At 34.0% G+C, this 17,579-nt stretch overlaps 1 protein-coding gene across 8 annotated transcripts in view; it reads right to left on the bottom strand.

The window, feature by feature from the left end:
* Nucleotides 1–8,328, bottom strand: part of vvl (ventral veins lacking) — a 241,027-nt gene extending 232,699 nt beyond the window's left edge. For all 8 annotated transcript variants that reach the window (XM_074135518.1, XM_074135494.1, XM_074135504.1 and 5 more), the window contains exon 1: nt 5,334–8,328. In XM_074135518.1, the coding sequence (XP_073991619.1) occupies nt 6,473–7,753 (1,281 nt within the window). In that variant the 5' untranslated portion in view covers nt 7,754–8,328 and the 3' untranslated portion in view covers nt 5,334–6,472. The remainder of the gene's footprint in view (nt 1–5,333) is intronic.
* Nucleotides 8,329–17,579: the final 9,251 nt, after the last annotated feature.

Below are 17,579 nucleotides of genomic sequence, written 5' to 3'. Positions count from 1 at the left end.
CGGTGACTGCCAATCAATTCAATCACAAAATGCAGGCAGAAGATGGGACCCATATGAAGTATTTTAGAATTTAATACTAAGAACGAATTAGTAAAATTCAAGTTAATATTAAAAAAATTGTAGTAAAAAAACAAATTAAAATAATAACGAAAGAGATGGAAGGGATTAAGCTGAGTGGTTAGCGTACACTGGATTCCAACGCGGAAATCACGGGTTCGAATCCAGCAGCTGGCTCATAGATTTTCCCTTCCTAGGAGCTTCTTACAGCTCCTAGTGTTATCCACCTACAGTGTTGACAGTAACAAGAGACCTGTCCGGAGGCCGGCAGAGCACTGAAAAAAACACCGGGCGCCAATAACCTTAGATGTTGACGCGCCTTAAAAAAAACATAAATAAAAAATAGATAGATAAAAAATAAGATTATTTTTGAGACTTTGATATTAATTTTATTTTTTTTTCAGCAAAACTGCAAAAGATAATTATAGATTGGATATAGGATACTATACAATAGTGATTAGCAATAAAATACGGTTTATATTCAACATTTCATCAACAGTTGGAAATAAGTTTAATTAATTTTTTATGTAAATATTGCAAATCACACATATTTTGTTACTTGATGAGCAAATAGTTGCGCAACGCAGGACATCATGTACTGTGAACTAGACAGACCATACTGACTGAAAAATATCGTATAATTTAATTGTGGTGGATGAGGTAATAATGCTCAAAGTATTAAAACTTGTGGCAAAGTTTAGCGTAATTGAAATTCCTGATCGTAAGCGATGATTCTAAATCGGTCAGAATTAATGATTTTTTAAAAAAATATATTGGACAAATCAGTATACGATCAAAAGAAGACGAATAATTTTTGTGAAATTATTTTAGAGAAGTAATTTTATAATAAAAGAATGTATTAAGTAAAGAAAAACCTTTGTATAACACTTAGTCTTAAAATAGATGGTTATGTGTTTACTATCGCATAAAACAAAAAAGAAAAGTAGGTAAATTTTCAAGTAAAAACACACAGTAAAGCAAAACATCCAGCGAGACTACTTAGTAAGTTTTAAGTTATATGTTATATCCCATCAGCCAGAGAAACAGACGGCAGAATAATGTTTGGTTACAAAACGAACCAGTCAGAGCGGCACCTGCTTGTCTAGTTTCTTGCCTAAAGGCAAAAAAAAAAAAAATTTTACCTTGTGAAAGCCCTTATCTTTCAATCCATAGTTTGTTTATCTCCTACTATTCTTTTTTTTTTATATTTATGTTTTACGGAAGGAAGGTTACATTATCTATGTCACTCATCAGCTGGCGACGTAATTGTAACATTTTATTATTATTACTGTTTTCAGAGTTTGTAATACAGAATAATTAGGGGAAGTGTCAAACGTTTTGTTGATAAATGGTTATCTTCTTCTTTTTTGTCACCTTAATACCTTTTCCTGCAGAGTTTCATTACAGTATTTATTTACTGACATCACTATTATAACCTTTAAATAATTTGTATATGAAGGTTTTTATTATGTTTAAAATGTTGGTTTAAATGTTTAATGTATGCAAGAAATCTGTAACTGAGTAAACAATATGAGGAAACAAGAGAATGGTATCCCCTACTTGTGCGACTTCCATCTTGACTAGGCACCTTCACGTGACATGCGCAGTGTCCTGCTTTCATAAAAAAAAGAGGAGGAAAATTTCCTTCATTTTCCAGGTACTATTTCCATTCAGTGTGTTAATTAAAAACTTTAAAAGCATTCTTTTCCTGTTTTTGTTATCAATTCTATTTTAATTTTCAATTTGATTAGTATTACTTTAAAATTTCTGGAATAAACTGTACAATACAGTGAATTGACTTGATGCTGCTTCTTAGAGAAAATGTGGAAGGAATTTTTTTTGTTTTTTAAAGTAAATAAAACAAGAATTTTCACTTATTATGACAAAACACAAAATTTATTAATTTTTGAATTCATTTCATTTTATCATAATAAAAAATACCCCTGCTGTTAGAATTTACAATACCCCAGAAGTTTTGAAAGAAAAAAAAACAAATCAGAATTTAAAAGAAAAATAATAAAGGAATCTTTTAAAAAATATATATATACAGTTATTCCAATAATTAGGATAAAAAGAAACTTTCCTAATTTCATTGCGATGGTTCTTCTGTACAAACAGTACTTTTGGGGTCTCATATTCTGCCGATTCTATACGTTTTTTTTAAACTATTTACAAACGTTTTGCCTTATATGTATATTATATACATATATCTTTTATATATATAACTTTTCCTTTTTTCATTAAATAGATTCACAATATTGTTAAGTCCACAATTTTTACATATATAAATATATATATTATTTCATACATAATTTTGTTTTATTTTCAGTCCTTTAAAATATTTTCTAAAAAAATTTTCTCTCTCAATTTTAGACTAAATTTTGTGGAAGGTTTTTTTGTGTGTTTATTTACATTTTATTACTGTAAATTTCTGTTATGTTTACCATACGATCTTGGTAATTAGAACTCTGAAGCCTTTGTGAAACCCACAATTATATGTATAAAGAGTAATCATTATTTGAATACATTTTTACTAATTTATTTAGCTAGTATTTATAATATGAAACCGGGTTAGAAGTTATTTACTTTAAAACTGAAAACAAGTGCTCTAACGTTCCAAATTGTGTTCATTAAGACACAACAGATAACTTTCGAAAACGTTGCATCTATCATCTATTAATTATTTACTTTTTTTCTGTCAACTGTGAAATTAATAATTAAACCTATCCTATAAAATATTTAATTTTAATAACAGTTTTGACAACGATTTCATTCTAACTTTACCCTTCCTATCATTTGTAAAAAAAAAAAAAAAAATTAATAAATAAATAAAAATAGAGTATATTAACAACTTTTTTTCTAGGGAAGGGATTAGCTGAGTTGTTAGCGTATTGCATTCCCACGCGGAGGTCCCGGGTTCGAATCCAGCTGCTGACCCTTAGATTTTCTCTTTCTAGAAGTTTCTTAAAGCTCAACTGTCCGGTAATGGGCAGTGTTTGTAACGAGAGAACACTGTCCGGAGGCCGGCAGTGCACTGAAAAAAAAGCTCCGGGTGCGAATAACTTCAGATGATTGGTTGACGCGCCGTAATTAATTAAAAAAAAAAGTTAGCTACTTTTGCTTCAATCCGTTTTTGGCGTTTTCAGTCAAATTATAGTCTCTACCGACCTCATATACTTGACTATCAATCGTCAGATACCTACTTATCATTAAGCGAAACTTTAATTGCATTACGGAAGATAATGTTTTAGTTGAAAACAAAGGAATACGTTTATATTTGTACTTACAATAAGACATAAAAATTTTACCTCTTCTAATTGTTAAAAAAGGTCTGAATCAAGTTGTGCCATTAAAACTAACGAATCGAACTTGTTAACTATCAAAATTAAATTAAATAATTTTCAAAAAAATTAAAATTTTATTAGACTCATCATTCCCAGGAAAAATTGTATTTAAATTCGCTAAATCAGTTTTATAAAAATTTATTTTTGAGAATAAAGTTGGCCAAAAATTTTTTTTTTTTTTTAATTAAAATGTAACCTAACAAGACTCAAAAAAAAATTAATAATAATAATAATAATAATCAAAATAAAACTGAATTCCCATTAATCGCTGTTCGTTAAGGCTGTATTAGAGTTGAAATTACTTAGACCGTATCTGCAGTCTATGTTTCTGAATGTGTTCACCAGCTATTTATTAGTGAGATGTGCAACTTTTTAAAACGATTGTGGTGTTTGTGCAATTATCGGTCGAACGATGTAAAAACGCTCTTCATTTCAATTTGAAAAGAAGAAGAAAAAAAGATCTTAATGAAATGAAAAAAAAAGAAGTCAAATTAAAACCAAAAAAAATTACTTATTATTATTTCTTTAAATTAACAACAACAAAAATAGAAATAGAAATTTAACGATCTTTATCTACTGTTCTCACTAGAAATTGACAAAAAAAAAAAAAATCACATAGTAGTTTTGAAAATAGTTACAGTGAAATTATAGTTTAAAAAAATTTAGTTAAATGAAAAATAACATTTTCAGAAAATCAAATTTGTGATTTACAAAGAGAAATAGATTTACATAATAATTTTGGTACAACTCAAAAACGAGTTTTACTTTTTGTTCAATGGAAAAATAATATTTTATTTATTAATGCCCAAAATTCATTGTATTTTATATTTATATTAATGAACGATTCCAAGACAAATGCCTATTAATAATTAAAAATGGCAGCATGCTTTCTACATTTCTACATGCTCAGATTTTATTCTTCAGATTGCAAAGTTAAGAAACAATCTTTTTAAAATCAGAAAATGGAAACTTAAATCAAAAAATAATGGCCATGAATATATATTTAAATAAACGGAATAAATTAATTTTTCATGCAACAATAAAATTTATTGGGAACTTAACAAAATAAATTAGACTAATAAGTGGCATTTGTCTTTCAAATTGAGTTTTTTTTTTTCTTGGAATATTGTTACTTTTGGATAAAAGAAATAAAATTAAAAAAATACAATTAAATATATCAAAAAATTTAATTGAGATCACTTAGTGAATAACGAAAACGGTTATATAACAATCACTCAGTTAACTAAATTTGTATTTATTTTGTAAAAAAAAATAAATTCAATAACAGAATTAATATTATCTATTAAATTATTTGAAAAGAAACGCATAAAACTGTGAATAATTTTGTGTTAACGGTGCTATGCGTAAAAACCTACTGCAAATAAAATTCTAACCGAATGAACTTATCAGAGCAAACTGTTTTTGGATGGTAAAGACATTTTTATAGTATATTGATATAACGTGAATTTCTGGCCGGCACAGTCCAAAACATTATAGGCTATTTGAATTGCACCATGGACGCGCAGTTAGAAGTTCATTTGCAGGAGTAAATTAGACAAGAAAAATAAATGTTTTTTACGGAACAGATCGAAAATGGTACAATGACACGAGAGAATGCGGTCTGACCCGGTTTATAGCCGTAGGAGGGCTTTCGTCTATCTTTTTTTAATATTTACTGATTTGAAAAAAATAAATGAAATTAAATAAAAAAGTAATTACAAATTAAAAAAAAAAAAGAAATTAATTGGCTAACTAACTTGTGTTTCACAGGTCACATAATTTTTTTTAAACGATTGAAACCACTGGTTCACTTACACTTTTTAATTTTAATTTTTATTACGAACACTCAGACGACTCGGTTAAAGCTTGCACACAAGATAGGGGAGGGAAGGAGGTGGAACAAAAGCGCATAGTAATATGGTTTTGTCCTACCTTGACGTGAAGACAGGCGGCTCTGATGGTTGCACTTTTGGCTGCAGTTGGTTGACGAAAAAAAAAACAAAACAAATATTTGCTGGTCAATTGTTGAACTGTTTGTAGGATGAGAACTAGTTGTTTTGAAGCACAATCGTGGATTTGGGGGCTCGTAGTGGTTGTCCGAGCTGGCGGGCAGATGTTTTGTTGTAATATCAAACACTCCTTCATCCTGGCCCTGCATGGGGCACCCCTCCGTTCCTCCAACTAGTTAAATATCTTTTCTACCTGCCCAACAGCAAGGTTCCACTCTTTTATTACTTAAACCCATTCTTAACTTCTACTTTTTTTTTATACTCGTGCCGTGTCGGGTTTTCTTTTAGAGTAAACATTTCTTGCCTGGATGTCAAGTTTTTTGGCCGAGCAGTGTTGCTTGAGGAATGTCCACGGGGAATGTTGTGCACAGTGTATATAATCTCTCTTTCCATTATATAATAATATATATAGTACATATATATTCTCACTCTCTGAATTTTTATATATATATTTTTTTTTGCATTTTGTCTTTTTAGTTAAAATATTCTTTATCTACATGTTCTACTCACCATATATTTTCTATTTGTCCACGGCATGGCTTCCACTAAAATTTATATTGTAGAACTATTTACAAAATAACCATTTAGCTCATTTAGAACACATAACTCCCCCACTTATTTTAATATAGAAAATACACATCGAATATATAAACAGAGTCTGTTCCGGTTAGAAACTACACATTTGTTCACATTGACGAAATAGTACGATTTTTTTATTTACAAGTCCTTTTTTGGCCCGATTAAAAAATTAGGGGTCCATAGATTTGAAAAAAAAAGAATTAAAGGCCTATTTAGCCCCTAGAAACTATATTCTCAGTAGGATCTGAAATTTGTCCATACCTCCAGACGAAACACGCACTAACACTCACTTCGATTTGTTAGTAAATATATATATAAAACCTTATATATATATATTTGATTTAATGAAATCCATCACAGTCCAGGCTTTCTTGTAAAGGAGCGTTTGAGACTAGAGTGTGTAGGGCTCCCTCACATGTAATCACCTCGTAGCTGCATCTTCGAAATGTGTCTGGAGTATTCAATATCCCACTGGGCTAAACGTTAGTGGGCAGTTAACGACTGGTGTGTAGGCATTGGCTGAGGGGACAACATTGGCGGACTGTGCGAATGAGAATGGGGTCCCATCGGCGAGCCATGGATATCCTGATGGTGGTACTGATGCAGGCCATGTGGCCCTGGGCCAATCTGGCTCTCCAGCATACCATCCTGAGGGCCAAGGGTATTCGGCGGAGTCATTCTTTTCTCTTTTTGCCGCCTATTACAAAACCACACTCTTACCACTTCCTTTTCTAACTGTAGAGTATCAGCTAAAGATGTTATCTCTTGCGCCGATGGTTTTGGCTGTTTGTGGAAATGCTGTTCTAAAGCACCTTTTACGGATACTTCAATACTTGTTCTCTTTTTCCGTTTTCTACCTTGAGCGGCAATTTTATCAATACTTGTCGGCGAACCTGTTGTCGAATCCGCCTCTTCTAACCATTTTTGTAACAATGGTTTCAATTTGCACATATTTTTAAAGCTCAACTGCAACGCTTCAAACCTGCATATTGTGGTCTGTGAAAATACATTTCCATATAAGGTGCCCAGCGCAAGTCCAACATCCGCTTGAGTAAAACCTAGCTTTATTCTCCTCTGTTTAAATTGTTTAGCGAATGCTTCGAGATCGTCCGACGTTGGGGCATCTTCTTCACCTCCAGAAGGTTGATCTCCTGGATGACTTTGGTGATAAGAAGGACTATGATTTTGCATATCCCTCAGCGTATGATGGAGCTGGGGAGGTTGGTGGTGGTGTTGTGCCAACATACCATTCATAGCGGCATGATACGCAGTATGATGTGGCAAGGGTGAACCTGGTCCGGACGTATAGTGGGCTGAAGACACTACTGGCGCGTGCCACGAGCCCATTCCGTGACCAGCAGTTGCTTGCTGATGCCTGTGCATCTCGTGAGGCTTAATATCCACCGGCGGCGCCTGATGGGGGTGATGATGATGGTGAGAATGGTGATTGTGGATTCCTGCCATACTCGCCCAGGTTTCGGATCCAGAACCTGGCTGGAAGCTGACCCAAGGGTTGGCAGACAACGGTACAGCCGGATGGCTGTTCGGCGAAGGCGATGTCGGCATGTGATGCTGGTGATGGTGATGGTGTTGTGCCGGCGGCATATACTTCATCTCATTTTCGCCGCCTCCCCGCGGGGACGGGCTCGTATGATAACCCCCGCCCCCTATACTCGCGTTCACTATATTCATCACTCCGACTCCGCTTCCGTCCAGTTCGGACGACACCGCAGTACTAGCGGGCATGTACGTCGTGGTCGCCATTACACTCTCCCCCTCACTTCACTGTGATCTGAATTGTAAAAACCGTCTCCGACTCTCATGTGTTATGCATGTCGCACACAGCTCACTACTGACTGTGGACTACAGCTAGCAGGCTACTCCACTCCTCTCGGCCCCCACCATTGCCACACGACTTCACTCTCTCTCTATCCCACTACTGTGCACGCGGCATCGTCCCCTCTTGCTCGCAGTTACCACCTCTGCCGGCTCCCTTCATCAACTCACTACGTCCTTGTTGTAGTGGCGCTCTCTCCATTGGCGCTCACCTCCTCTCACTGACGTAGCCGGCTACCCGGCCTGCCATTGGTCCCTAGAGAGGCTCCGCCCTCCTCGAAGAGAGGGGCACTGTTCCACAGTAGCTTGGCAACGCCACTCACACTCCTATATCGATTCTCCTCCACCTCTTCCAATATATTACACCTACATTATAACAATTAAAAGTAACTTTACGTGCATCTCAATACTACAAACTATTGCAAGCCTCGTAAACGTGCTCATTCTACAAAGTAGAAGAATTTGCGCGTTTGTCCGAAAACTGTCGCTCAGCGCATCGAAAAGTTGAGTTAATGCAAGTTTTATTTAAAATACTATAAGCAACAAGTACTTCCTTGATTAGAATTCAACTGTGCTAATTAATACCAAAAAATGAAATAATAATTAAAATATGAATCCAGGGATTTCGCTAATTATGCAATTACAATGATCCTTGTTTTTATTAAGGTTAATTGATTAGTGGCACTTCTTATTTATAATTTTTACGCACAATTATAAATTCATACGAATGATAATTGAAAAATTCATAGTAAATGTTGAACGCACAGGGAACAAACTAAAAAGAAATCAGTACAAAGTGAATTTGATTGAGTAGGACTGAAAATATAAAAAGGGTTTCCATAGAAGGTTGGAAAGGTGTAGGATAGGGACCTGTGTGAGAAATTTGCATACAGGGTGAGGTGTCGGTTGTAGCCTGGGGCCGCACCCCTGGTCCGCTTTGTTGCTAGTCAATGTAATTTCATCTGAATAACACAATCAGTGGGCCGAATAATGCGTGTCAAAATCTCTATGCAAAATAACTATGTGCCCACCCTTTGTACCCCCGCGACACTTCAACCGCACAACTGTTGATTCCAGCAAACCTAAATTATATACCACTGCGACACTTTTCTTCAACTTTAAATCCAAGAATTAACGGTAAAATTTTATTGTGTTAACTTATTCTTTTTATTTATTTATTTACTTCCTTTCGATTTCAAAGTTAATATTATTTGAAACATCTAATAAAAGGGAACATAAGTCTGTGTTACCTTTATTTAGGCGTAAACAGTACAGTACTGATCAGCTAGCCACAAAGCGAAGTTGGATTGAGTGAGGAGTTTAGTTACTGAAAGTGACACCAGATGTCAGGATTGGATGGAGCCAGTTAACAAAGGGGGAAATTTTACTGTTCTCCAAATTATTGGAAACTTTTTATTTTATTTTTGTTAGTTTAAAAAAAATCTTTGCCAGTTTTTTTGATTATCAATGAGTTAATTAACGCGAACTCGTCCGATTAATTAACGTGATTTTACTAACTGTAGAAAGAAAACACATAATTCAGAAAGTAAAACTTTTTAAACTTTCAGTAATCTCGCAATAGCAATTTTCGTAAATGCGGACAAAGATATAATTTTTTATATGTCTCTAAGAACCCGTCATTGCTGATTAATTTTTTTAATTACTCTATTACTTTATTTTGATCTATTAGAATCAAAAAAAGAAGATTCAAAGTATACCTCTCCGATCAAACTTCCGGAATAAACGGAAGCATCTATTTTCTTTGGAGGGATGTATCCAACGCAGAAGTTTTGGGTCGTATTAAGATCATTGAGAGTCAATATTTAAAAGAAAGAATTTCAGTTCTTCACATATCAGTTTGTGCTATTTTTTTTTTGTTCGTTTCTTTTTCTTAGTAAAATATCGTACAAAATGTAGCTTTTGCACTTAAAAAAAAATTTTTTAAAAAATTAATAAATATAATAAAAATGAACTTAATTTCCAGCAAATTAAGTTTTCGTTTACCTCAGTCGGCACTGTTCCAATAAGCTGGTTTCAATATTGTAACCCCGGAACCCTGTTTTGGGGTTTCGAAGTGTGTTAAGTCTGCGGCCATTAACTTATGGGTGCAGAGTAGGGCTCAGGAGTGGTGGCTTGCCTATTAACTGGCCACTGCAGGCTCAGAAAACACATGCATTGCAAGGGCCTGGCAGATGATAGCCTTTGTAGGTGCTGCCAGGAAGAAGAGGAAACGGCACTGCACGTGTTGTGTCAGTGTGAGGAGCTTGTATGGCTAAGGATGTTACTTCTCGGGGAGGAAAAAACCAAGACCCGAAAGCTTTACCCTGGAGTCACTCTTCAGAATTAAGAGTCTGATTTATACGGACGGGTCTGGAGGGCGAGCTCTAAAGTCGGGGAGCCACAATAGATCCAAAGGGGTCGCAGTGGCGTAGGCCCTGAGGCCGCCCTAATTTAATCTATTCTATTCTAATATTGTACTATTTTTTTTAAGTTCCAAAGAATTTTGAATACCTTGGCGTCTGTTGCATTCTTCGGTTACTTTTTTAAACATTTCTCTTACTGCCTACTATGAATCAAATTTTCGAATTGAATTATTGGCGGAATGATCACACTCAGATTCTCTGTACCACAAAACTGTACTCGAGAGTGATTCCTTTTCCTGATTTCTCAAAAACGGTTGCAATCATTTCCTTTTAAATCATCAATAGAATTAAAACCTGTTAATTTTAAGCGAAACTAAAAGAAAAAAAACTATTTTTGGCAAGTAAAGAAAATATTGGAGCACCAAAGACTGCTGCTTTGAAGCATCATTTCATTGCATTGATTATATTTCCAAAAATGATCCTGTTAATGTGTTTTATATAAAAGCTAACCACCATTCAAGAACAAATAGTACTAAATTTCAATTATATTTATGTTAACAGCAGTAACATAAAAGTCCTATGAGTGTTTAAACAAGATTATTTTTTCTCACATCTGACGCCATTTTATTTTAATATTTTGCATTTAAGCTTATTTCTGTAAACATTGTTTTAGTGTGGGGGCCTGCGACTATCTTCTTTAAAAGAACAACTTCAACTAGTAATTTGAAGTTCTAATGGAATTCCTCCCCTGGTAGGTGCCTCCCCTACGTTTTTAGGATGACTCGAGTGACTGTAAATCCACTTATAACCTATAAAGTAAAGTAGTGCCTATTTTTTCAGGCGGGCTTTACTTCCCAACTATCAATAAGGTATTGTGGACGTAGGTGATTAGGAAACATACTTTACTACAAAGTTCTCATATTAAACATTAAATAAAATCCAAGACCTAGACCTAGAATCGAACCCAGTACCACAGTATCTAATAGTTTTGCAGGTTTTGCCTCTAACCGCTCGGCTACCGTGGCGCCTCACTTATTTTATATCATATATATAGTTGTGAATGTCTAAAAATATAGCACTTCCGCTATTATCGTATTCACTAAAGTAAATAAATGTCACGCCAAAATTTCAAGTTAAAGAGAATTGGTTACATTTGCGAACCAAGACCTGACCTGAAGTTATTATTACCATTCATTTAACTTATTAAAAAGGTTAATTAAAATTAAATTAACACGACTTAGCAATCAGAAATTGTAATACAATATCTATAATTTACTCATAATGAATTAGCCTAAAATGTGATTGGTCAACTAAAAGCAAACAAGCACTAAAGATTTCCGGTCAAAAATAAATAACAATTATTTCAAGATCATAAGAGAAATATTAAGACCTTCTACAAGGATTATCACTTGTCTTTGACCAAGGCTCAAAAGTATTGCGACATGACGAAGGAAAATGTGGATTTTGAAAAATTCTGACACCAAGCGCAAGGCCTACCATGTATAGACTTACAGTTTTGGGCTAATAATTTGCCGACTTTAATCAAGTATCTGGGAATGACGCTACACTAAAAAGCTCATGGTCATTCTGAATGCAGCCATTTGGCCTCATTGTTTTACCTCTTTCTGCAAGGAATCTAAGATGTGTTCGTGAGAGTGAATAGCTTGTGAATAATATTCTGTCCATGGCTTTACTTCTCCACTGCCTGACGCCTAAGTTCGGCAAAATCCGTCCTCGACATCCTGCAGCCACCGTCTTCTTGGCCACCCTCTATTACTTCTAGGGGCTCTTCTTTCACTTGTTGTAACTAGATGACCCATCCAGCGCAACCGTCTCAATTACATAAGGGGTTACAAGCGTCCCTCCCATGTAGAGCCGATAGAGTTCGCTGTTCTCGATAGTAATGGGCCTTAAATGGATTTCAAAATAGTTCTTTTACATCAGTTCAAACTTAGCTCAACTGCTGCGGTCAATATCCCAGTTTCTAAGCCATACAATATTGTTGGATTGTGAAATGTTTCATAAATTTTATGTTTTCATTGCCTAGACAGATGATTAACACCTAAATTACCTCTCAGCGCCCTAGACATCTGTTACCTGTCAAGATCTTGCTTCTAATGTCTTCGCTAATCTTAGTATTGGAAGTAAAGGTCGTTTCTGAATATAAGTGACTTCACTTCGCTTCGAATCGGTGTTGCCCGACTAAGCAGTCAAGCCTCTGATTACGAGTACAGTAGCAGAAAGAAAAAAAACGGAGAGTTTAGAATGAAGGTTAGAATTGCGTTGCACTTATTGTTGATGAGTAAGTATACATAATAATTATTGCATTCATTGTGCGCTTTTAAAATTGTTTATAGCTTATTATTTTAAGAATTTTATAACCAAGTAGTAGCGAGCCTTTCTTATTTATCTTTTATGAAAATAATTTTTATTGTGAGTTGAATGTTTATTTTTAGCGGGATATTATTTTAAAAAGACGTTTGTCCTCTTATACTACTTGTTAAGGTTTTCTACAAGAAATGAACTAATTTTAACCTTTTTTTGTCTAAACTATTTTTTATAACTATGTATTCATAAATATTATATTCCATTATTTAGAATATAATTTTACCTCACATTTAATGTAAGGCATAATTTATTTATATTCTCTATATTTGATGTCCAATAATTATTGAAATGAGTAAACGCGAGCGGAAAAAAGATGGCTGGTTAATTGCGAATGTTATAATAATAATAGTAATAATAATAATAAAGGGCGCTAATGGCCACAGACGTCGATGCGCCGGAAAAAATAATAATAATAATAAAGGTATGAGTTAAATCTGAAAATAGAGAACTAAGGGGAAAAAAAGCTGAGGATAGAATTTCGAGAACACCTGCACATAGGAAAAGACTCGGTTAATAAATGTCTAATACTCTTAAAATTGGAAGTGTGTCGGTTGATAAAAAGAAAAAATCAATTTAACACTATGCTTTTATGGTAATTTAATCTGAATTATTTAATGCGCGATAATTGTAAATTTAATTTTATATTGTAATTTCTTATTAGAATAAGCAAGGTGCAATGTTTATTAGCTAGTATGAAGCAAAAACACCTGCAATAATAACATGTAGCGAGCGAGAATGGAAAGGGTTGTTGCAAAGCGATTCATGTACAAAAGACACAGGCTGCAGGGTTATCAATAGTGCACCCACCAAACCCCGAATGGAGTGGCATAAGTTGTGCCCGCTTTAACTAAGGAATATATTTACATACAATTATACACACAAGTTAAATATATAGAGCGTATACCAAACAACGCATATGATTTATATATTGCTTATATTGTTGTATCGACTGGATAGATAATGTGGGTGTCAAAGATGTTCAAATCTTGTTCTCAATTTTAAAATCGGTGACTCTCCTTGGAGTATCTACTGTAATATATACAACTTGTCAACATGATCTACTCTCAAATTATTTACATATTTCACTATTCGACTTTTTTTAAAAATATTTTACTGAGATAGGTAAGTTAGAACGCTGTTTCTGGCAAAATTTAGTGCTGAGGTTTAGAGTTTCAAAACTATCCAATTCAGTAGCCAAAAATACTATCAATGAAACATTCTCTACCGGCTAGTGCATGTAATACTCACTTTAAACCTGTAGTAATGAAGTTTTGTATTTTCTGTTGAGAACCGATCAATGTAGTGAAACCCTAGGAAAACCCAATGATGAAAACCAAACAAGTAACACATTATACGAGACTTAGCCCACGATTTTTCCCGAAATTGGAAATCAAACACTTCTAGTTACCTTTAATTTTTGTTTCTCACTGATTTTAGTTAGAAATTGGGCTTATTTTAATTAATTTTGATTCTATTTATGATATCTTATTAAAATATCATAATTTATCTGCTTTCAACCGAGTAACCGCCAAAAAACCGAAGCCAACAGAAATAGATATCACAAGAAAAGTATAAGGATAGCTGATTTTTGAATAAGTAAATATTCAACTTAAAAAGAAGTCATAATTTTAAAAAATTAGATGCCTGGTGCGAAACATTATCGTCCTTTCAATTAGTTCATTTTAAATAATAACATTTTTTGTCCAAAATGTATTCAGTAAAGAGGCGGCTTTCGCTTGATAAATTTACTTGGTAGTTCTTAGCTGCAATATTTTTCCAATTTCTTGAAAGAAATTTTTAAAAAAACTTCTCTGGAAACACAACTGGAAATGATTTGCTAAACAGCATAAATTTATAAAATGAAAAGTTCTTACTATTAAACTGAATTTTACTATAACAAGAATTATCTGTAAATTTAGTTAGGAAAGTGTAACTAAAATGAAATTTAACTACTGTAAGACTTGTGAACTAGTTACTGTTAATGACAATCTACATGTGTAATGTAGACCGCAGTACTCGGAGCTGCCAGGTTCAGTTAAACCCGGAACTAGCGCTTCTAAACCCTTCGCCACTTGCTAAACCCCTTGACACCCTCCTCATGACTGCTTTCACTAACTAACGTCCTTAATTCACCACCCCTTTCTAACTAAACTAACCCTTCACGACCTTTCTTCCGTCTACTTTAACAAATATTCATTTATTATTAAAATTATCATCACGTTATTTAAGATCGTGTTTAAAAATAGTGGTCATGAAATAATTTTCAGGGCTTAAATTATTATGAATTGTTATTGGCAATCTTCAGAGAATTGTCTTTTCTTTTTTTTTGGAAACTAACTTCTTTTCTATTTCTTTACTTTTCGGTCATCAAAGGATACCCTACATCAGGAGCTTCTTTAGGGATAGGGAGATGTGTACGTTCTAACCGTACATATTATGTAGGGAATGAAATATTTGAAAGAGATCCTTCCCTTTAAACTTTTAAATATGTCACGCCTCTGTACAGTTTGTATGGTTCCAACGTACAATTACCCCTTTGCTAGAGACTTTCCAGATGAAGGACTTGATATAAGGGCATCTTGACAAGGCTACATCTTCCTAAGCTTTTAAAATAATAATTTATTCTATAAACTATTACATTCCCTAGAATATAAAATTTTTAAGATCCGTTTTTTCGACTAAATACTTTGGGTGTATGTCCCAAATAACTACCCGTTGTTACTTTGCACGCCTCCTAACAGAGCCGTCGTTAATGTAAGCGCGCGAAGGCGCCTACATCCAGATGCAGAGACGCGGGAATTTTAGAGAGAGTTAGTCTCTAGTGTCCTTAGTTCGCAAGCCCCACCTCTTCGTCAATGTTGGACACAAGGTGGGGTCAAGGCCGGAAAGTCCAGAGCCATGTAGAGGGCGAAAATAAGAACACCAAAGAGACAAAACCCTAAAGTAGAGAAAACACTGATGAAAAATATTTAAAGAATAAAGGAATGCGGTTGTTGTTCCTTCACACCACAGCAAATGAACAAGAAGCACTGACTAACCGTCTACAAGTAAATGAGCAAAACACTACTGCGAAGATGGTTTTGGTTTATTTCGACCGTTGTTGATGGATGATTCTTTTGAGGAATATGGAGGTGCGATCAATAAATACAAATTTTTTTGCTTTATACCAACGTTTCGGTAATTTTTACTACCTTCTTCAGGGTCTGTTGATATATATTTATTTAATTTATGATTTAGAAATTTATAATTTTTTTTTATTTTATATAATTTTTTTTATTTCTTATATATTTTTTATGGTTTTCAATTTATATTAGTGTAATATTCCTTTTATACAGACCCTAAAGAAGGTAGTAAAATTACCGAAACGTTGGTATAAAGCTAAAAAATTTGTATTTATTGATGACTGTTGAGAACCTCTATATTCCTCAAAAAAACTACTGCGAAGGTTATAGAGGTTATAACAAGAAATGAAGGAAAAGCGCGGGAAAATGCGTAAACGCGGTGGTGGGAATGATAAAAAAAAAAACCGCCAACAGAAAGCTGTGTACAACTGAACAGTCAGTTTCAGAAGTAGATACGTTTCACGTAATATTTTTTCACCTTAAAATAGCCTAAAATTAATTACCGTCTGATTAAACAACTTCTGATGGTGGTTGGAAGTCCGAAACTAGTCAAGGATAAAAAAAAAAATGCGTGCAAAATATAGAATAAGCGACACGGTAGCTGGGCGGGTTAAGTGGCGAGACCTGCAAAGGTAATAATATGTATTGGGGTACTGGGTTCGATTCCCGGTCTTTAGGCCTTGGATTTTATTTAATGGTTAAATGAGAAATAGTAAAGCATGTTAGCTAGTCGCCTCCGTCCACGACACCTAATTGGTAGTTGGACGTTAAGCCCCCCCTGAAAAAATAGGCGATTACTTTACCTTTTTTTTTTTTTATAGAATAAGCGATTTTATCTGGTACTACGGACCTAATGGCAAGTTCAACTCACCCCAAAATAATAAGTTTGCAAAATTGATGCTAATAAAACTGATCATAACAAAAAACGAAACAAAATAAAATGCACTCAATTTGAAATAATGTGGAAGTAAATGAAATTCACAACTCAAAATTCCATAGAAAGTGGCAAATTTGGTTGACAAGTTTTCTTCAAATTTTAACTTATTGCAATGCTTTTAAAAGCTTATAGTGGATATTTTAATTAAATAAAAGGGTAAGAAATTCCGCAATCGGAAATACCATGTCATTGAATAGGGTTTCCTCAATTTTCTGACCTTCAAACATTTAAATATACGTAGATCAATAAATTTTGAATTATTGTTTGAAGTATTCTTATTGGGAATTTTTTTTAGCGCATTTGGATTTAGATTCTTTCTAAAGTATCATTTCTATTCATTGTGCGCACTTTAGGTATGAAGAATGTTATTGAGAATTAACATGTTTCAAAATTAGCAGTTCGAAACATGTTAGAAAGCGGGACTGAAGAAACAAAAGATCATGTCAGGCACGTAATTTTAGTATTAATTGATAAATAGTGAGAATAATGTCGCTTTTGTTTTACTATCAATTATGGTTTAGTTTAAATGAAATAACTCACTGGTATTTGCAATAAATTTTCCATTAGGAAAAAAGTAAACGTGGCAAACTGTTTCTTAAGCAAGATATACAAATATAAGATGTGGAAAACTAAACGGTCTACTCTGATGGCTGTCGTATGCCATCAGTGGAAGGGATCATGTAGTACTGAAATAAACCACGAGGTTCCAGCACCGTGCAGACCACCCCTATGTACAATCAGCAGGCATGGAAACGGCAGTACGATTCCAAACAAAACAAAATAAATTAAACACGTTTCAGTCATTTATTTATTGAGAAATTAGTGGCGAACAATTCATTCCATACTTTATTTAAACTTGTCAATATATTAATTACGAATATACAGGTTTCGTGACCGTAAATTATTAAACTAAGGATTGAAGATTGGCGAGGAATCGGTCCAAT

Source organism: Rhodnius prolixus, unplaced genomic scaffold, assembly GCF_049639745.1.
Source record: "Rhodnius prolixus isolate KJV_2025 unplaced genomic scaffold, Rpr scaffold_1, whole genome shotgun sequence".
Taxonomy (NCBI): domain Eukaryota; kingdom Metazoa; phylum Arthropoda; class Insecta; order Hemiptera; family Reduviidae; genus Rhodnius; species Rhodnius prolixus.
This window is presented reverse-complemented; position numbering and strand designations above follow the sequence as displayed.